The 22,175-nt window shown below is 35.0% G+C and overlaps 1 protein-coding gene across 5 annotated transcripts in view; it reads right to left on the minus strand.

Moving 5' to 3' along the window:
- The window catches only part of ROBO1 (roundabout guidance receptor 1), a 1,297,074-nt gene that overhangs the window by 71,278 nt on the left and 1,203,621 nt on the right, over positions 1-22,175 (minus strand). For all 5 annotated transcript variants that reach the window (XM_072621629.1, XM_072621631.1, XM_072621627.1 and 2 more), the window contains 7 exons: positions 19,766-19,937; positions 12,815-13,020; positions 11,174-11,255; positions 10,820-10,988; positions 10,566-10,732; positions 5,660-5,781; positions 1,203-1,434 (listed from right to left, as the gene is read on the minus strand). In XM_072621629.1, coding sequence (XP_072477730.1) covers positions 1,203-1,434; positions 5,660-5,781; positions 10,566-10,732; positions 10,820-10,988; positions 11,174-11,255; positions 12,815-13,020; positions 19,766-19,937 — 1,150 coding nt within the window. The remainder of the gene's footprint in view (positions 1-1,202; positions 1,435-5,659; positions 5,782-10,565; positions 10,733-10,819; positions 10,989-11,173; positions 11,256-12,814; positions 13,021-19,765; positions 19,938-22,175) is intronic.

The following is a 22,175-nucleotide window of genomic DNA, read 5'->3' on the forward strand; positions in this document are numbered from 1 at the left end:
ACAAATCAAATCTACAATTAATGAAATGCATATAGTCTGCAAGCATATAAAAATCATCTCATGTGTCATTAAACCTTACATCTATTTACTTATGCCTAGACACTGCTTAAATTGTATAGGGCCTGTCAGCCTTTAAAGAAGGTTATAATATGACTTATAGAATCTGGTTTCTTTAACATGACCCTTTTAGCTTCACCCAACCAAATCAAATTATTTCTGTGAAGAAGTTGGGACAAATTCATGCTCCCTCCCCCTGCATCCTCTTTTTATTCTCTCAGGAAAAGGTACAAATATTCCAGATTATGTGATAGACCAGAAGTTAAATGTCTCTTTGACTCACAGTCCAAATCAACTCTTACTAATAACCAGGAAAAAGGATAAATATAATTTTAAAAGACAAAACATTTCATATTTTAAAACATATTTCTGTGACACAATCTTTTTCCCCTTTCCCTATATTAATAATGTCAAAATCTCTTCACTAGAGTGTTCATCAAATTTTTATATTCAAGGATATATTTTTCCATTTTCCTTCTTTCATATTTTTCCAGGTATGTATGAGGCTTGGAATGAAAGGAAGTCTCTCAGTTATTAAAATTTTGGTTTATTATTCTCCTCAAAAAGTCACTGATGTTTCCAATATGAAGTGATGCTTAAGTATTATCTGAAAGTTTTCGGAACTTACATCCAAACTTCATGCAAATAATTTTTAAGATGAGAGAAAAACCTGATATTTTAATAATTAATTTAAAAAAAAATTCAAAGTCTTTAGTTAATTTGGAACCTGGTCTTTATAATAAGGGAAAAATAAAAGAATTAGAACGTTTCACTAGAAATTAAATTTTAAGTAAGTCATTTTTATATGAAGTTCACTGAAAACAAGATAGAACTGATGAAGAGGGCTTAATTATATATTTTTTAAAAAGCAAATATATTCTAAAATGTAGTGAGTGACATTTGAATGTCATTTCTTCATGAAATTATATGACATGTCTACATATTTATTATATATATTCGTGTGTTTGAAAACGTCACTATAGTATTTTATGTCTCTGAGCCATTTAAACTTTCCCAACTGAATGCAATTTAATTAAATAAAATTGTTCAATAGCATCAATTTTACAAGTGCTTTTATTAATTTCAATTAAAATAACAATAGCTAATGAACATACCATAATAAACAAAAAAACAATTATACTTGCCTTCTTCCAGGGTTTTTGCAAATTTGATTTCACTATCTGCTCCTTGAAATTCATTAAAGAAAGGTCGAGCCTTAATTTCATAGTTTACTCCCTTTTTGAGTTCTGGGATAACAATGCTATTTTTTGTTGGAGTTCTAACTTCAAAAATTAGCCACTCTGAGTCTCCATGGCTAGCACCAGAAGGCCTATAGAGAATTTTATATCCTTGAATATACTGAGATTGTTGATCCACCTGTAAAAATTGTAAGAATGTCAATTAGCATTATATTCTTTTCCAGTGAAATATAAGATCAAATTTTCATGTTGCAAAAAGAAAAGAATTTGAACATTAAGAGTTCAACCAAATTGCTATATTTTCTATAAAGATTTGTTTTAAAAAAAGGAAGAAAAGAAACTGAATTATATTTGAACTTTGTTTAAAACTTGGAAAGGGATAAGGACTGGACCATTATTTATTGACACCTGAGACATTCTCTTTTCTCCTCCAATGAGTTCAGTGCCTGGTTCATAGCTTTTCAATCCTCCTCATAATCTGCCCTAGTATGACGGAACTTCAAAATAAATTTATAATATTACTCAACTGCTAACTTTCTAATTTCTCAATCTCCTCAGCTCCCTTTACCTATTCCTCTGCTCTACTTTAGCTACAAACACAAAGGGTCTTTCCTTTGATCTTTCATCTACAAGTGTCTCACCTCCACATGCATGAACTTCAAACTTCTGTGATCTGATTATAATCTTTTATGATTTTTCATCTTTCTCTATGCCTCAGGACACCTAGTCTGAGCTCTTCATTCTCAATGTGATCCTCAATCCTTCCACCTTCAGTTCTTCACCAAGTCACTATCTATAAACTAGCTACATTCTTCTAGATTACCTCTCTCAACATCTCGGTAAACTATTTCCTTTAAGACTATACTATTCTCTACACTTGAATCCTTTGCCCCCTTGCTCTATCACTGATCAAACCTCCTTCACTGCTATTCATATGTTGTTGAATGAAACTGGAGAGTAACAAGAAACCATGCTGACTAGGTCCCCTAACCTAACCAGCATTCACAGCAGCAAAGACATCCTTCCATACCCTCCCAAACTTCCCACACCACCCTTCTCCCAACCCACCCGACTGAAGACCTTGTCTCCTATTTCACTGAAAAAAACTGTGGTATTCACCAAGAATTCAGCACCATTCACCCTTTCCTCTTCTCACTTCCTCATCTTACATGAAGTGGCTCAGGTGACTCAATCAGCATGCAGGCTTGATCCCATCCATTCCCATCTTTTCCAACTGGTTGACTCTTCTATTACTCCCCACTCTTGCTCTAGTTCTCAAACTTTTCCTATTTGCTGGCTCCTTCCCTGCTGCCTAAAAACTTGCTCATCTCCTATATTGTCAAAACCAAACCAAACCAAAAACTTCACTGGATCCCTGCTAGCTATCATCCTGTATCTCTCCTTCCCTTCTCAACTAACTTCCTGGAGAAAGCTCTATGTATTAAGTGCCTCCTTTCCTCTTCTCTCACTTGCTTCTAAACCCTCTATAATTTAAGTGAAACTACTGTTTCCAAAATTACCGATGATCTCTTAACTGCCAAATTTAATGCCCTTGTCTCAGTCCTCATGCTTCTGGACTTTTCTGTAGATTTGATGAAACATACTCATACTCGATCTTCTCTCAAGGTGTTTGTGACATTGCTCATCTTTTGATTCTCATTTTACATCTCTGACCACTCCTCCTCACTCTCTTTTCCAGTATATTCATCTAGGTTATGCTAAGTAATCATGGGCATCCCACTCAAAACCCTGTCCCAAGTTCTCTTCACTCTCCACATTACTTCACTTGATGACCTCTTCAATTCCCAAGGGGTTCAATTATTTGTACTCAGATGATTGTTGAATCTATATATCCAGCCTTACCTTCTCTATTACATTGCAGTTTCACATCATGAACTACTTTTTGGATAATCTCAAATTGGATGACCTATGTTTTAAACTCAATCTGTCCAAAACAGAATCTATTGTGTTTTTTTTTTCATTCAAACCTTTCCCCTATTTAAACTTCCCTATCTGAGGGTCCCACTTTACTCCACACTTACATTCACCCCACATATCCTATCTTTTGTCAAGCTTCGTCATTTCTATCTTCACAACATCTCTGGTATTTGTCTCCTTCCTCCACTCACACAGCCTCCTCCCATGTGCAGGTCCTTATCACTTCAAGCATCTACCAAATTAAGGTTTGACTATACCACCCCTTAATTCAATAAACATCAAGGCATCTACATTAACTCTAACATCAAATATAAAATGCTCTTTGGCATTTCAGACCCTTCAAAACCTGGAACTTGCCTACCCTTTCTGCATTTTAAAACTATTTCCTTGCATATAGTCTAACTACTGTTCCTCATACATGACAGTCCACCTCCTATTCCTATGCCTTCCTACCACTGTTCCCATCCCTGGAATGCTCTCTGTTCTCACCTCTGCTTCCTAGTTTACTCCCAGACTTGGGTTCAATCCCATTTTCTACAAGAATCTGTTCTTTGCCACCCTGTTCTCTTCTCCATCCTCCTCCAATGTTAGTGTCCTTCCTTGGAGATTATCTGTCATTTACACTTTTAGTATCTTGTACACACAGATCTGTTTGGATGTCATGTTCACAACAACAGGCACTCTTTGAAGCACAGGACTTTTTTGTTTGTTTATTTCCATTGTTCATCAGCTGGCACACAGGACCTGGGATTTCACTGGTATAGTAGACTCACAGACAAGGAAACTACTTCAAGCAAAGCAGGCTAACACTTTCTTGTAATGACAGAGTTTTGGGGCTTAGCAGTTATACATAGTGGCAAAGAATTAGAAATTGAGGGGATGTCTATCAATGGGGGAATGGCTGAACAAGATGTTGTATATGAATGTGATAGAATATCATTGTGATAAAAGTAATGTTGAGGGGGATGGTTTCAGGAAAAACTTGGGAAAGTTACATGAATTGATGCAAAGGGAAGTAAGCAGAACCATTAGAACACTGTACACAGAAATAGTCATATTTTAAAGACTCTCTTAAAGCTGTGAAAAACTTAAGTACTACGATCAGTACAGTGATCCAGGACAATGCCAAAGGAATCATGATGAAAAATACTATCCATACTCAGAGATAGAACTGATAACTTTGAGCACAGACTCAAACATCATTTTTTCACTTTGTTTTTCTTGCCCCCCCCCTTAGGACAACATGGCTAATGTGTAAATGTTTTACATGCCACCACATGTATAATGGGCATCATACTGCTGTCCTTCTCAGTGAGTAAGGGAGGAGCTGGTGGAGGAAGAGAATTTGGAAACCAAATTTTAAAAAACAAATGAAGGGAAGGAAAAAAGAAGAAAAGAAAGTTTCATGATAACTTTATTATATGTTTAAAAGGAAGAGCAAGTTGTACATAATAAATTTGCAGTTTCATGTACAATCATCATTTCCCCCCTGTTCTATTAGGTTATGGGAATGCTTGTTTTATTCCTTAAGTTAAAAATAAAATGAATAAAACTTTTTTAAAAAGAAAAAAATGAATATTAAAAACTCCAAAACAAATAAAGAGTCTTTGGATTACAATCTATGATGCTGAAAAGGTAAACGACTTGCCCAGGATCACATAACCAGTATGTCATAGTGGAGACCTTGAATCCAGCCCGTTCTAGATTGTTTGAAACAGTGTGAAAATTACGCAAAATTACGTTTTACCCCTCAAGATTATTTCTTAATCGAAAGTAAGGACACTTTCCTTTTAAACTAAGGCACATGCAACAATGACACAGTTGGGGGAATGAGGGATACAACTTAAGAATGTTATCTTTTTTGTGTTGAAAATGAAGCCAAAACCTTTGTCAAAATTTTATAAATATATCTGGAATAATGATTCAGAGGTAGCATCTTCAGGGTTATTAATCTTTTAGGAATTTTCATTCTGAAATAGCTAAAGGTCACAGCTGGAACACACTATGAAATAATCAACAAGTTTCTACTCTGTTTAAAGTTGCCTGTGTCATTCCATGAGCAGCTAGGTAGCTCAGTGGACTTGGAGTCAGGGAGACTCATCTTCATGAACTGAAATCCTGCCTCAGAAACTTACTAGCTGTGTGACTCTGGGCAAGTCACTTCACCCTGTTTGCCTCCGTTCCTCATCTATAAAATGAGCTGGAGAAGGAAATGGGAAACTACTCTGTCCAGAAAACTCCAAAATCAGATCAAGAAGAGATGGATACAACAGAAACATGAAAAACTTTAACAATCACCTTATGGGACAAATAAACCTGTTATGTAACCATCATTATCAGTAATGATTGAATTTTAAAGGTTTTTATAAATATGAATATTTTCCCATATGACCTCATAACGAATCAGTCTACTTTATACAGCTTTCAAGTGAGGCTCAAAAAACTGAAAAGAAAAGCAATATTACCGTCCAGTGAACTTCAATTGAAGAAGAAGAAAGGATGGTAGGATTGTGAAGGTGCAAGACGACATTCCCCAGTTCTCTCTGGACCTGCTTATGATCCACCCCTTGACTTGTAGGTGGAATATCTGCAAACAAGTAGAATTTCCTAACCTCAAAAATATATTTCTGAAGACAAATCAAAAGTACATTAAGAACTACATTACTGCTACTATTCTTTCTTTATACTTTTTTCACCACGGCTCAAATCTTACTTTGAATTGCCTTTATAATCCTGACTTTAAATTAACATAGAATCTCATATGACCTTTTTTTGCCCCCATTTTTTTAAGAAGTTGGAAGGGGAAAGAGTATTTTTCTTAGGCAAAGGAAGAACAATTACATTTCCAAAATATAATCTTTACGTGGAAAAAAAAGTCTATTGTTTATGAAATTATTAAAATCAGTATATATCAATATTCAGTTTCTCATTTACTTTTTTATAACAGATCTCTTAGACAGATAATATACATATTGTTATGAAGGTAAATTGAAGCTCAGAAGTTAGATTATTTGTCTGAGGTCATAGAGATAGTAATAACTGGCCCCGCACTTGAATCCAGGTCTTATGCTATGACATGTTAGCTACAAAAGGTCAGTAGGAAGAGGGTCTAAGTGCGAGAAAAGTATGATGATTATCTGTTTCTTAATTATCACATTTGTTGAAGGTTTCATAATTCTGGGTAGATCCTATTTCATTCACAAATTTCTACAGATTAAAGTAAAGACTCTAGTTTTGTAAACTTCCAAGAATTAAAAAGTAGTGAAAGAAAAAAGGGTGAATATTAAGCATGAGAGGGGCTGATAATGGGCAAAACTGAACGAAGGCCTATTCACTGTTGTAAGCCATGGTAAGAAGAGTTTCCAGAATTATATAGTGAAGCCTAACTTTACACAAAAAGCAAGAAAAGGTGTTAACTAGCAGTTCTGTTGCTAACTACCCAGTGCTGTGTCAGAAATTCAGTGTGGGCTGAGGAGAGGACCTGCATCTAGGAGTCACAGTCAAAGCACGGAGTGCTTACCAGCCTGAGTGTGCGTACTAAATGAGGAACCTGTAGAGAAGCAAGAAGCAGCTGCACGACTCTAAGCCCTAGAACAAAGCAGAGGAATGTCACACAGTTCTAACTCCCCAGCCCAGTCTGAAGCCTACAGAGGAATAACCCAGACAGGAAGCCAGCCCAGACTCTGAATCAGCAGAGTTTTCTATCTGAAAGATGGGGGCTAAGTCCAGCAACAGATTACCTAATGGCAAGTCAACAGGAGTGCGGTTTAGATCCAAACCCAGAAACATGCAGAGCTCAGACCAGAAGTACATCAATCAGGTTTTGCCCTGAATAAGAGCATTTTAGAAGCATCAAAAGATTATCAGTCCTCAGCTTGAGCAGACCCTAAAATCCTAGATTTACACAATACTTGATATCTCACAAAAGTAGCAGCAAGCATGGCCTAAATATTCCCTCCAGAAGTGTAAAGAACTGGCCTCTAATAGAAAGTCTGAAGTAAGGAAGTTGGACATAAGAATGGGTAAACATAAATAGAATTCTATCACAAAGAGCTGTTAGGGAGAAAGGGATGCACAAGACACAAACTCAGAGGAGAATGACTCCAAAACATTTATTTATAAGCAAAGCCTCAAGAGAAAACATAGCCCGACTACAGGTTAAGTTAGAATTCCTGGAAGAGATGGAATGAGAATGTAGTAAATGAATGAAACCTCTAAAGTAAAATCTGAAAAGAAATGAGTGTTCTGGTATATAGAATTAGAAAGAGAATTAACAGCTTGGAGGAAGAGGTACAAAATCTTGCCAAGAAACAAACTCTGAAAATTGGAACGGACCAAATAGAAACCAGTGAGAAAACAAGAAATTTTAAGACAAACCTAAAGACTGAAAAATAAAACAACAACAGAAAAAGTATATCTTAAAGCAAAAATAACCGCCATGGAAAACAGAATCTAGGAATCTAGAAATCATCAGAAAACCTGAAAGAACCAACAGTTAAAAAGAATATAGACATCACTTTTCAGGCGATAATAAAAGCAAACTATCCAGATCACTTAAAAATCAAGGACAAACTAGAAACAGAAAGCCTCCCAGGAACATAATAGCTAAAATTTAGCGTCCAAGGCCAAGAAAAAAAAATATTACAAGAAGTCAAAACAACAGAATTCGAGTACGGAAGAAGCACAAGATCATGTGCTTGCAGTCATTACTAAAACAGACCATATATATAGCCCATAACACAATATTTGGGAAGACAAAAGTACAGGCTTACAACTAAGAGTTTTATTATGAAAATAGCAGAACTTCACAGAAACAAACACAGACACAGGAGTCAAGAGAATCATAAAAAGCTAAGAATTGGCAAGCAATCCTAAGAGACTAAACATAGGTAAATTCTATATATTCTAATATGGGGAGATAAAAGGTGCACATTTACGCTTCAGATATATCTATATCTATATCTATCTATCTATGGAGACAGAGTTGAGTAAGACAGACCTATCTGTCTAAGAGATTGTGAACTCCTTGAGAGCATGGGCTGTTTTACTGTTTGCTTTTATCTTTGTTTCCTCAGGGCCTGACACATAGTAAGTGCTTAATGAATGTGAGTTTAATAACTAAGAGGAAGTTTGGGGGAAATTACTGCATATGTTGATGTTCATACATTGAGTACTATACAGACAAGGAAGAAGAGGTAGGAGAGCAGATGATACTGGCTTCTCATTCTCATCTACATTAGTCAGAGGATGGAAGACAATACAGAAGTTGGGAGAACTCAATGGGGAAACAGGAAGAGAAGGTAGAGAGGGCAATAAGAGGGAGGGCACATTAAAGGAGGAATTAGCCCTAAGCAAAACCAACTCTAACTATGGGTGGTAGATCAAGAATTAAGATTTAAAAGGAAAAACCTGTGATTATGCAAGGGAAAGAGTTGGAAAAGGAAGCCGAAGTAGACTGAATGAAGCTAGAGTGCTAGTGCTAAACAGAATTTTCCATGATTACTATTTTCTTCTTTATAAAGAAAGAGTCGGACACAAGGAGAAAGAAAAGTATACAAAGACTGGATGGAGGGAAACGCATGATGAATGATCCCTGCTGTAAATGTTTATGGGATGAACTCGTTCATAAAACAGAAGAGGATAACAGGCCGGATTAGAAAGCAGAATCCAACAATATATGTTTATAAGAAACACAGTTGAAAGATAAAAGGTTTACAGAGGTACAGTAAGGGTCAGCAACAAAATACAGCATGCTTTAGCTGAATTACAAAAGGAAACAAGAAAATATTACATAATGGAAGGAAGGGAGGAAGGCTGGGAAGGAAGGAAGGAAGGAGGGAAGGAAGAAAGGAGGGAAGGAAGGAAGGGAAGAAAGAAGGAAAGAAAATATTTCTAAGAAAACTGACAACACATCACAACATCATACACTGTGAGCACAGTGGATCTAAAACAGTAATATCAGAAAACCACAAACATCCCTGACTAGAATAATACCAAAAGAAATAGAACCATGATTATATAAGCAGATACAGAAAACTTGTAAAGATGGAACATCTGTTCCTTTAAAAGAACACAAATGGACTTTCTGCTTCTATATAAAGCCAAGAGCCAGTCTCATCTGAAGAGTCTTTCCCAATTAGACCAGGGACAAAGTAAGGATGTCTATTAGCATCATGACTATTGAATAAAAAAATACTAATTAATTTTTTAACAACTCTTTGGATTTAGTGCGCTTTCTTACTGTTCCTGTAATTTTGTTCATGGACCAAACCTTATACAACGCAACGCCTCCTCTCAACATACAAAATGGTGACGTTCAGAAGCTCATTCAGATAGCTTGCTAGTACAGTTCTAGTACAAATATATACCTGGTAAAAATTATTTTGGAAAGAGATCTACTGAGCAATTTTCTTTAAAGTACATTGTGAATACTTCTTACTGCCAAGAAAACTGATGATTAGAGAGGGTAAATAACTTGCCTAAACAACATGAATGGTAAGTGTTGGAGCTGGAAATAAACTGCTCATTTTGCTCTGTTATGCTGTTGTTCTATTACGATTATTCTCAAGGGTAAAGAGATAAACAGTGATTGGGTGATTTTCAAAGTTTATAAGCTCAATTTTTAAATGACTATAATTCCTTCTTTCTCCTATCTGTTTCAGGGTAGGGGAAAAATGAATTTGTAATTTAAATAAGATTTATCAAGGCTTCACAGATACCCTAATACAAAAGATGCTGAACAACCTTTAGAACTAGATAATCAAGTTATATTATAAAGAATGATTACTGAACACAAGTATTTTAGAACTTTCCTTGTTCTTATGGCAGTTTTTTTTAACTATTTCCTACATTCATATGATTTCCAGGTAGAATTAATCAAATTTTATTATAATTCTACAACATCACCCTCTAGATTCTAGGGACCAGCATATCAATATTAGTAAAAGTCAACCAGTTTTAAATATGTTAAACATATGCTATAGATTTTCATTATATACAGTAGATTATAAATTATAATATCTGTAACATTTTCACAGTTGAGATGTGGAGAAGCTATTTTTCTAATATACAAAATAAATCTGAATAGCAAAAAATCATTTATGATATTATTATAACTCATTATATCCTTAACCTAAATTGTGTTTCAACTATGATACATTTAAGTTTAAAATACAACAACAAAATGAGAAACATTATCATCTTTCACATTATTCATTCTGTTCTGCTCATGATGAATACTAAAGGTCAGCTGGGTATTTCTGAGAACATCTTTACGTATTCAGTACTGACTTGTAATACACATTATTTGGCAGTAAAATCATGAGCTACACGGATAAAATGGCATCATAATGTTTAATAAATTCATTTTACCTTGTGTTTTCACAGGATCTGATATTTGACTCGGATCACTAAGGCCATATGCATTAGCCGCTCTCACAAGGAAAAGGTAAATTGCATTAGGTTTTAGTCCTTTAGTGGCAAATGTTTCTGTCTTCACATTTTCTGCTACAGTTTGCCAGCTGCTACCAGATGCATGGCTAAGTACAGATAAATACAATTTAGAACATGTGTGCTCAATTGTGAATTCAAAGTATGAGAAACAGCATATATCATGTTTACAGTACCTGAAGGCTTCTATGATATAAGATGTTGGTGTTGCACCTGAATTCAAATTTGGTTGCCATGACAATGTTACTGTATTTCTGCTTACATCTGTGACTTCAGGTTTTGATGGGGCACTTGGGATTAAATTTGGGTCAGTGGGTCTCGGAGGCTGAACTGGAACTCCAAATTCTAACAAAGAAACAAAAAAAAACCCAGAAGAAATATGTCTATGCATAGTGAAATGTACACATCTCTGTTTCCACATATGTATGCCTACACACTTGGGTCTCATCATGACTACTTTCTCAGTAATCACTCATATCTTAGTTTATAGGCTTTAAAAAAACCAAACAAATGAGGAATCTTCAATTTACCTTGAACTTCAATGTATGCACTCCATGTTGCTTCACCACTAGGAGTTGATGCAACACAGGTGTACCGGCCAGTGTCACCCAGCTGAGAAAGACAGAAAATAAACATTTGGAACAATCAAGAACTCAGTCATCTGGTAGGTCTGCATATAACCTATGAATGTGGATAGAACTATATTAGAATTCTCTAAACATAACATTTCCTCTTTTGTTGAAAACATTTTGTTGCATGTGAACAGAAAAATTTTATAAGACAAGAATCAGAAAAGCCCATCTCATATTAAATTTGACTGCATCATGTTACCCAGTAAGGCAAATGAAAGATTTTACTACGCTGGCATTAACACTTGTTTTTCAAAAACTGAAGAATCTCAATAACTATTGGTCTCTAAACCTTTTTAAAGGTCAAATGAATTGAATCACATTACCAAGGTTGAATATGTTTTGCCAAATATAAACCCACAAAAAATATTTTAAAAACTATAATACTTGAATTTGTATTTCATTATTTCAGGGTTATATGTGTGAAAATTAAGGTAAATAAAACAAAAGAGCAAAAAGAAAAGGTTCCTTCCTAAGTTTTTGTAGTTGGGGTACTGAGAAATAAATATGCACAACCAATTACTTAAAGTAGTTTAGTGATTATGAGATAGAACAAATTAGTACTTGAATTAAGTCTCTTTTCTAACAGCTGAGAGAATAAATAACCATAGGCCCCCAAATCTAACTCTAAACCAATCTAAGAACTAAATACAGTAATCTATGACTAAGATGACAATTGTGTCTCTGGGTAACACTGAAATAAGCAGGACCATTATCATTTTAGTTTTCAAAAAAGAAGCCAAGTTAATGTCCCCTGGCATTTACAATAACTAAACAATAATAAGTATGATAATCACGAGATGTTTAATGTTATAGCTTATTAAAAAAAGAAACAAAGATGCTGACCTACAGATAGAAAATAAGCAAACTGTAAATGTTTATTGCTTTCACTATATATTCTTTGAGCTTGTTTAATCTTGACCTATAAAGAAAAAGGAAATAAGGACAGAAAAAGTAACACAATCCTGCAAAAACAGGTATGTTGGCTATGTTGTATCAGGAAAATAAATCCTTAAATTGTTCCCATAAACTTAGAGGCTTTTCATCTTTTAATGTTTTAATTCTGAATATTCACTCAGTATGGAAATACTTCTTACTTTTGTTTGGATAGAGACATTCCATAATTATAGAATGCTGAACCAATCTACCAACCTCATATTCACGTGTGAAGAATTCTTGCAGCATTCTGAACTGCTATTTACGTTTCTTAAAAAAAACAAAACTTTCTCCAATTACTGTCTCATACTACTACTTGAGAGGATTCTCTCTTGTAATCTCCAAAATGTTTTCCTCAATTTGTGTTAGAGAAGTTTTCACAAGATATAAACAATACTTAAATTACTGCCACGGGCTGCATAAAAATACAAGGCTACTTAAACAGAGATTGTGGAACATTTGAAAGGCCCAAGAAGCAAAATGAAACTGTAATATACTGCTATTTCACATTTTATGAATTCTAAAATTAGAGGCTGAAATACTAGTAGATAGAAGTAAAGACAAAGTGAAACACAACAGAAATCTAGAGGAAGTAATTCGAGTTACCTTGGCATATCGGATCTGTAGGGCTCCTGTTTCCAGCTGTTTGATGCGAGAATCCTGGGTGGAGACAATGAGTCCGTCCTTTCTCCATAGAATTGTGGGCACTGGACTGCCTGTGGCCACACAGCTGAGGACTAAAGTACCATCCACAGCTACAGTTTGATTCCCAGGACCCTGTCTGATGACTGGGGGAGGCCTGTCTGCAATCACTGCCAGAGGAAACAACAGGAAATAGATCTCTACAACTGGAAACAATTTTCTAATCATCTAAGCAGCAGTAGTTGCTCTAGGCTTTGAAACAGACTGAAGATTATTAAACAGTCAATTAATGTAGGAGACAGGAATTATTCAGACTGCATTCATATTATATACTGATTCAGAACATTAAAATGACAAACAATGTACTCCTTTAGAACAGGGGGATAGCGCAGGTACCTCTAATGGTTAAGGAGTTTTTAAAATTATTGCCAGGCAGCCATGTAATGATCCATTGTGGAATTTCTACACTTCTAATTCTGGAATGCTAAAGAAACACTTTACCTTACCTCAGTTGAAATTTAAGAAGCAAAGTTCATTTAACAAAAGGCATAATGATGTATGAGGATAGCTTTTTGTTCAACAGATGCACAGAAAAGACAATGGTATCATGCCAGCTGGTTTTCATTTAAATGGTTTCAACATATGGTTCTAATGGACCCACTTGGCAAGTTTTGCATTCATTAAGTTCTTTTGGATTCTCCTATTTTTCAAGACCTTTTAACTTCAAATGATTAAACTCCCCATTTCTTTTGGTTTTATATTAAGTTACTTTCTGTTAACAAGTAACTGGGCTAATTGTTTCAAACTCTTCTCTGAGTTTTCACACTTTCAATAGCGAGTAGAACTCCCCCCTCATTTTACATATTTGGAATACCTCCCCCTCACCCCCAAAAGACCATACACTTGTGAAAACTCTGATTTCTGTATAGCAGTTTCAAAGATAGCACGAGAACTTGCCTCAGTCTGTTGTGGCTGCTCGAAAAAGAATGAGAAAAACAGATAGGTCGCACTGCTAAAAGCAGCAGATTTAGAAAACGTTTTTAACTTACTCAAGGGTGACACTCTGGGGCATAAGGAATGGGTAAAGGAAAGAGAAATCAAATGTCTATACATGATAGCCACTAGAGAGAACTAAGTATGCAAATTGGTTCTCAGTAAGAACAGGAAATCTCTGGAATTCAGCTAGAAAAAGGGAGAGTAGACCAGAGATTAATCTTTGGGCCACAGCAGAAGGAAGGAAATCAATAAGTCAATGAGAGGTAGACCTCCTAACTTGGTCCCCATGTTGTAACAGGTTCTTGTCAGTCCCCCCAGTTTGGTGTGGGCACATGATCTGTCTCACAAAACGTGGCAATTCAGATGAGGGCCATGTTTTACAGGGAGGGTCTAGTTCTCTAGTAGACTTGTCTAAATGATTACCGAATTCTGATACTACAAGCAGGGAAGCATCACTCAGCAAAGGAGTTAAATGTTTCAAGAATGAAAGTTTCTAGGTGCAGGAAGTTCCAGGGACAAGAAAAGTATGAGTGACAGTCAGGAAAAAGGGACATTCGTAAAACAGAGACCTATTTGTTTTTTATTTAAGTATTTATTTATTTTTAGTCTTTAACATTTACTTCCATAAGATTCTGAATTCTAAATTTTCTCCCCCTCTTCTTCTCTTTCCCCAAGATGGCGTGCAATCTGATATAGTCTTCTTTACAACGTGACCAAAGTGAAAATACATTTAATATGAAGGTATATGTAGAGCCTATATCAGAGACCTATTTCCAAAAATGGTAGGCCCAAAGAATTAGAGGTTTGGGGCTTGCCGTGTACCTGTGCTGTGGACCATTCTGTGCTGAGAAATAATGAACTTTAAAGTATTCTGAAAGGTACACCTATGTGATATTAGTATTACATAGAAATTCTGGAATCTAGAGAAGGACTTGTAATAGGAGTGGAGGATTAGTAGGGTACTATTCATATTGCTAAGCAGACACAAACATGACATTAAATAGGCAATTCTATAAAGAAGTAAAGGAAAAATAAAATTTCAAGAAAAAGAAAATCTTTATCTAACTAATAACTCTTTAAACTGATAACTAGGAAACTTGGAGTAGCAGTCTCACTAAAAACAAGTGGCTTCCAGAGTTGGTGGATTGGGACCACTACTTCTGTCCCATGGAAGACATTATGCTCTAAAGCTTCCCTCAAGGTGAAATCACACCTCAATTTATTCCTCACTAATCATTAGGTCTGAGCAATCAATTGCAGAAAAACAGGAAAGCAAGAAAGCCAATTCAGCAAATGTGCATAGCCTAATGACATTCTGGCATTTTTTTCACTTTATCCTTCCAACTCTGCCGTGCACAGATTCTCGTGTGAAATCGACTAATAATGGGTGGTGGATCACAAAGCTGAAGGATGCAAACTTGGCAATTTTTTTTAAAACTTGAAAAAATGTCTAGCAGTTATTCTTTTTCCTTGATTTTTCCAGAATTTATCTGAGATTTGTTTCGTAAAAACAAACAAATGAATAAATAAAGAGTTCTTCACAGAATACTTACGTATAACAAAAACTACTCAACTCTTTTAGTGCCATGTGCTCTTAACAAAATATATTGAAATTTCAATTCTGTGGTTTAAATGATGCATTCACAGTCAAATCAAAACATTCATGAAAATATTATCAGTGTGCCGTTGGAAAACTGAATATAATTAGATCCTGGAAAGAAGTATTCTTACTTTTGGCAGTTTTGTCTTATGTTAAAAACACTAAATATACAGGGAAAAGTCCTATAATTGATACTTTTTATGATTTTTTTTGAGCTCACACTAGACATTTTCAGCTGTGTATCATATTTATATAACTCTCACTATATTTTCTAGATAATTTATAGAGATAATGATTAATGTTAGAAGAACTTTATCATTTATTCTTTTTTTTCTAAAAACAAAACAATAAATAAATCAGTTCCAAAGCTTGAGTTGATTAAAAGGGTGACCTCATACATTTATTTAGAGAAAATAAATTTTTTGACATTATCATGGACTCAAGCATATTTCTGATTAATTATAGTTACATAAGCACAAATTCCAAGGAATTTAATTCAAGAATATACAATTTTATAAGTTAATCTCTCTTATGACTTGGTTGATTGTTTTTAAGAGTTTTTGTGCATGATAAGGAGCTCAAGATGTCAGCATGAATGGAATCAGACCTCTCAGGTTCCAATAACCTAATCCAGCAAAAGACTAAAATTTGTACCAAAATGAACACCAATAAAGAAATACAATGAGAAACTATAGAAAAAGATTTCTTCCCCAGAACTATAAAAAGTCTTCTAGAAACACATGGAAGTAGGAAAGGGAAAGGTTTGGCAACTTAGAAGTAGCACAGTCAAATGCCGGTAGCCTTCCATCATAACCAGTAACAAGATAGAGACTCATACAACCTACAAGGTTCTGCGTCCAGAGGTAAGAAGAATGAAGGGTCCCCTAATATAACCAATGTTGTGTGGCAGTGCTCAGACATGGGTAACTCAGGCATCCAGGTGTTGCAGCTACTCTAGCGCTATGATTCTGAGATGCCACAAAAGCCCCTATATCATTTTGAAACTCAAAGATGCAGGGAAGTCTAGCCACAGGAGTTAGACAACTGTGAAGCAATCAAGGGCACAAAAGCTGACACAAAGTTGGGCCAAGCACCCTAACAAAGAGTACAGAAGAGATTAGAACCTGACCCTGGAAAAAAGTTTCAGTTCAACAATTAAAGCAGGAGAGATAAGCAAACTAAAGAAAGTCCCAACAGCTATTATAAAGAATTACTGCAGATTCAGTGATCCCTGAAAATACAGCTTATAAAGAGGAAGTATCTCTGTAACAACTAAAAGCAGAGACTCAATAAAGAAAAATGGATTTTCCACAAGCCCTGGATGAATATCTAAAGAAAGAAGCATGAGATTTAAAAAATAAAATAAAAATAAGATCTCTGCAGGAAAGACATTGAGAAGAATTGCTTAGAAGAGAAAACTGTAAGCCTTATACAAATAATGAACTCTCTAAAAATGAGAATAGAGAAAATGGAAATTTACAATTCCATGACAATGCAAAAAAACATGAGAACAAAATCATAGGACTGAAAAAAATAAGTTTTAAATTTTCTCTCCCGCCCTTCCAGCTCCCTCCCCAAAATGGCACGTAATCTTATATGGGCTCTACACATAACATTCTTATTAAACACATTTTCACATTAGTCATGTTGCACAGAAGAGTTAAGTGAATGGGAAAAAGCATGAATAAAAAACTAAACAAAGCCAAACATACCAAAAGAGAAAATAATCGGCATCATTCTGTGTTCTAACTCCATAGCTTTTTCTCTGGGTGTCGATGGCATTTTACATCATGAGTTTTTTGGAAGTGTTTTAGGTCCTTACGCTGCTGTGACAGGCTAAGTCATATCAAAAACAGTCCTCACACACTATGGCTGTTACTGTGTATAATGTTCTCCTGGTTCTTTCACTTTACTCAGTATCAGTTCATATAAGCCTATCCAGGTATTCCTGAAGTCTGTCTGTTCGTCATTTCTCATAGTAGCCTTTTCAGTCATTCCCCCATCAATGGGCATTCCCTCGATTTCCAGTTCTTGGTTACCATGAAAAAGCTGCTTTACATATTTTTGTACATGTGGTTCCTTCTCCCATTTCTATGATCTCTTTGGTATAAAGCCCTAGAAGTGGTACTGCCTGGTCAAAGGATATGCCCATTTTTATAGTGAAAGGTTAATTTTTTTAAAAAGAGAAGAACTAGAATACTGAGGAATGGCTAAACAAATTTTGGTATAGGAACGTAATGGAAAATTATTGAATTATTAGAAAAGACAGAAGAGATGATTTCAGAGAATGTAGAGTAGTATGGACTGATCCAAGGTGAAGTGAGGAGAACCAGGAAGCCAATTTAAACAAGGATAACCCTGCAAAGATAAAAACAACTTCAAAAGATTTAAGAATTCTGATCAGGGCAACAATCAATCACATCCTCAGAAATCCTTTGATGAAGCATGTCATTTGCCTCCTGAAAGAAAAGTGATGGCCTGCCAAGCAGTGATGAAATATCAAGACTTACACTTTTAGATGTGGCCTCTCTATGACTTTGTTTTGGTTGATTATACATTTTGGGGGAAGAGGTGGGGGGAGGGGTCCCTCTCTTGGCTTTTCATTGCAGTGGGGGATAGTTGACAAAAATGCCATTGAAACATTTAAAATTGTGCATAGAAGAGAAAGAAGGAAATTCAGAACAAGTACAAGTGTTAAAGGGTGGAATTTGTTACACACTTTTCAAAAAAGCAAGCAATATGAAATGGAGATTCATGGTTTCATATATGAATCCTTTTTGTATATAGAAATATTCTTTTTGTGTGTTTAAGGTAAAAAGCTTGTTTTTTTTTAAATATTTTTTGTGATCAAAAACTTCATCATCAGCCTAAAGACGGGCTTCTCCAAACTAAGCTGATTCAAAAAGGCATCTGGAAAGGACTTCAGTGGAGATCACAAAATTAGGGAAATGATGCTTAGACTATCTGAATTTGCCAAAAGGATTATCAGGTAGGAAGTATTCATGACTGTGTACACAAGTTATGAGCGGCTAGAAATCTTTTCTTTTTAAATTATTAGTGAGCATCTCCATCTACTGCCAAAAGTAGCTGAAACTTCTATATTTTAGCTCTGATATGCCATATATTGTCCATAGCTATGGACTTTAATTCATAGCTTCGGACTTTAATTCAATATAACTGTTATTATCCTCTATTTCAGTACCCTTTTCCCATCAGTTTTGGATCTACTTAGGTGCAGAAGCAGTTTGAGGGTATAAATCTCTGTGGACCAGGAATAGGGCTTTCCAACTTTTCCCTTGCCCTGGATTGGCAATAGATAATTTTTTCAATGCCACTGATCAAAGAAATAAGTCAAAGAAACACAAGATATAACACTGATGAAAAAAACCACATACACACAAGTTTATTTTGTGTACGTATGTGTGTGACACTCCTCCTTTCCCTTAATATCACCGTCCTAACAGACAAGAGGAAATTCGCATTTATTTAGGATTTAGAGTGAGTTTCATTGTTACTAAGTTTATACTAATGTTTTATACCACAATTTGACTATGTGTGTATACGTATGTATATACATATTATATATGCATATCTGTGCATATAAATATAAACACATATCTACATATTATGTCATATAAAGGGTCACATCATATATACATATATGTGAGTAGGTGTTGTATCCATTCCCTCCTCATGATTAAGGAATAAGGAAAAGATGTGATTTTAACAGTTCCCAAATCTTAGGTCTCAGTTCCACCAACAGTGAACAAGCTATTGTCTTAGAAATTTGTGTTTAGGCACTCTGAGCAATAATTTTTCTCTATACTACAATGAAAAATATAAAATGAATTTTCTTCTACCAAATCAGAAATATAGATCATCACAAAGTAACTATATAAATATATGCATGTCTACACACATGTACTTGTTTTCTTTAATGTTACATCATTTTCTGTTCCATCCGTTCTCTACATATCTATAACTATACACACACACACACACACACAGATATATATCTATCCAAAAGAGAGAAAAATTACATTGTATATGTTTTACTATATAGTGAATAAGTAAATGATTAGTTTCATTTCCCAACCCTGAAATGCTGATTTATCTTGAGTAAAGACAAAAATAGAATACATAATTTAATTGTAAACAATGCTAACTGTAAGGATTATGTTAAATTTTTAACCATTCTATTAATATCATGTTCATTCCTGTGTCAAAATCATGACAAGAAATGACATTAAATTATATATCCTGGCAAATTGCTGAGGCTTTGACCAAGATTCTGAGATTTTATAAAAGCAACTCTTTACCATCAGTAACTTCCAAGTAGGCTTTTGTGATGATGCTTCCTGCAACATTCAACGTCTGGCAGATATAATAGCCTACATCAGATCGCTGGACATTTGTGATAGTAAGATCACCAGTTTGAGAGACAGAAAACCGGCTTGAAGATTGTGGAGGATGGTATGAAAAAAGCAGGTTCTAGAAGACATTATTTAGGGAGAGAACAAGAGAAAGTAATATTAAATGATCTGTCAAGCTCCAATACCTTTACATTCATACATTTAAATACGGTGAATACTTTATTATCAATTCATATATATGTATGTATAGAGAGAGCAGCATCCTGTGTATACATGTACACCTGTAGCTTTTCAAAGTCTATCGATGCTAATATCATTTTGATAATATATAGGAAGCCTAAATTGATTTCACTGTTTCATAGTACCTGCCTACAAAAGAAGACGCTATTAGATTTACAAATAAAACAGACCAACAGTTCAATTTTGGGGGAAGGGGAAGAAGGAGGGGAAAGGGGAGGAAATATTTTAAAAAGTGCCCAATAAAAGCTCAATTTCTAACCCTAATTTTTTTTTCAATTTACCAGCATAATTAAGTTTTAACCAAGAGTTTAATGGTTTATCATTAAGTCTAAATAATATATTTTAACACACTAATAAATACCCATTTTATTACTCCATTGCAAATGACTCAGTACCCTATACCAACCTAATCTTTTAGACAATCTCAATTATCTTGTTACTTCCATTAAATACTGATAAAATCTAATTTTTGTAGTACACTAAAATGACTACTTATGGATCAAGTTTGAATAAAAATCAGCTTATATTTTTTTTAAAAAATTATCAAATGGGTAATTATGGTTAATTTGTAGTTCAAACTGCTCTGAAACTAAAATGTGAATGTTAACAGTCAACATGAAATCAGGATAGATTTGCAGGTTAGTGCACTATCTTGTATTTTGGGGAGGGGGGAGGGGGGGCAGTTGGGACTTGCCAGGATCGCACAGCTAATAAGTGTCAAGTGTCTGAGGCCAGATATGAACTCAGGTCCTCTTGCCTACAGGGCTGGTGCTCTATCCACCTTCCACCTACCTTCCCCGTCACTGTATTTTGTGAAACAAAGAAGTATATTTCTCTCATGAAAAGGCTGTCTGAAGAAATTTTCAACATAATCAGATTTGAAATGTTCATAAAAGGTTGTATTTTAAACTGTGAGAATGAAAACAGAATGAGTAGAAAAAGTGACATGTACAACATCTAAACTTACTTGGGATTTGAAATCACAGTTTTTAAAATTTTTGATAAATTTTACAAAGTAAATGTTTACATACATACATAGATGTGTGTATAGACACACACACCTACATATACACACAAACTTACATTCCAATAAATGCTCTGGCCACATTCGGTCTACCAAAGAATCACCTGCTTTTCCTAACACGTCACACTCCATCTCTAGGTCTCCAGCATTTTCCCTGGCCATCCCCCAATGCCTGGCCCTGACTGCCTTCAAGTTTCAGCCATTTTCACCTTCCACAAGAAACCTTTCCCAGTCTTCTTTAATCTTCGTGCCTTCACACTGAGAATACCTCTAATTCATCCTGTGTATGTCTTGTTTGTACATATTTGCTTGTGTATTGTCTCCCCCATTGGACTGTGGACTCGCTGAGAGAAAGATTTGTCTTTTGTCTTTGTATTCCCATAGCTTAGGACAGTGACTGGCACAGAGAAGCTATTGAATAAATGCTCATGGACTTACCGATTAAAATAGTGAGAACAAGGTAAAAAATGTTTATACTGGATTTGGAGACAACTGATTGTATGTAGATGGGATATCTAGATAGCTCTTGCAACTGCATGAACTCTGTTATGCAAAGTCCAGGAAATATAGTGTTGTCGTTAATAGAAAATTATTGTGTATAATATATGTACATTGAAAAATTTCAAAGAATTATAAATTATGTAGATATTATACTCAGATATGATAAAATACAGCAAAGTATACAAATGAGACCAAATATAATTTGATTTGTATTTGAAAAAGAATAGTAGGATATTACAGTTCATTTCCATCTTAACCATAAATACTGACAATGATTGTACTATACAGGAAATTAGACAGTGGAGAAGGCGACATTCTGGACCTGAAATCAGGAAAATCTGAGTTCAAATCCTGGCTCAGACACTTAGGAGCTTTGTGAACCTGACTCATTTACTTAACCTCTCTCAGCCTCAGTATCTTTACCTGTAAAATGGGTATCTTTACCTGTAAAATGGGAATATCAATAGCATCCACCTCAGAAGATTTTTGTAAAGATCAAAAGACAACACAGGCAAAGCACTTTCTAAAGCTTAATTCACTATACAAATGCTAATTGTTATTGGTATGTTTATTGTTAAATAGGTACAGAAT

The sequence above is a fragment of the Notamacropus eugenii genome, chromosome 6 (genome assembly GCF_028372415.1).
Source record: "Notamacropus eugenii isolate mMacEug1 chromosome 6, mMacEug1.pri_v2, whole genome shotgun sequence".
NCBI classification, from domain to species: domain Eukaryota; kingdom Metazoa; phylum Chordata; class Mammalia; order Diprotodontia; family Macropodidae; genus Notamacropus; species Notamacropus eugenii.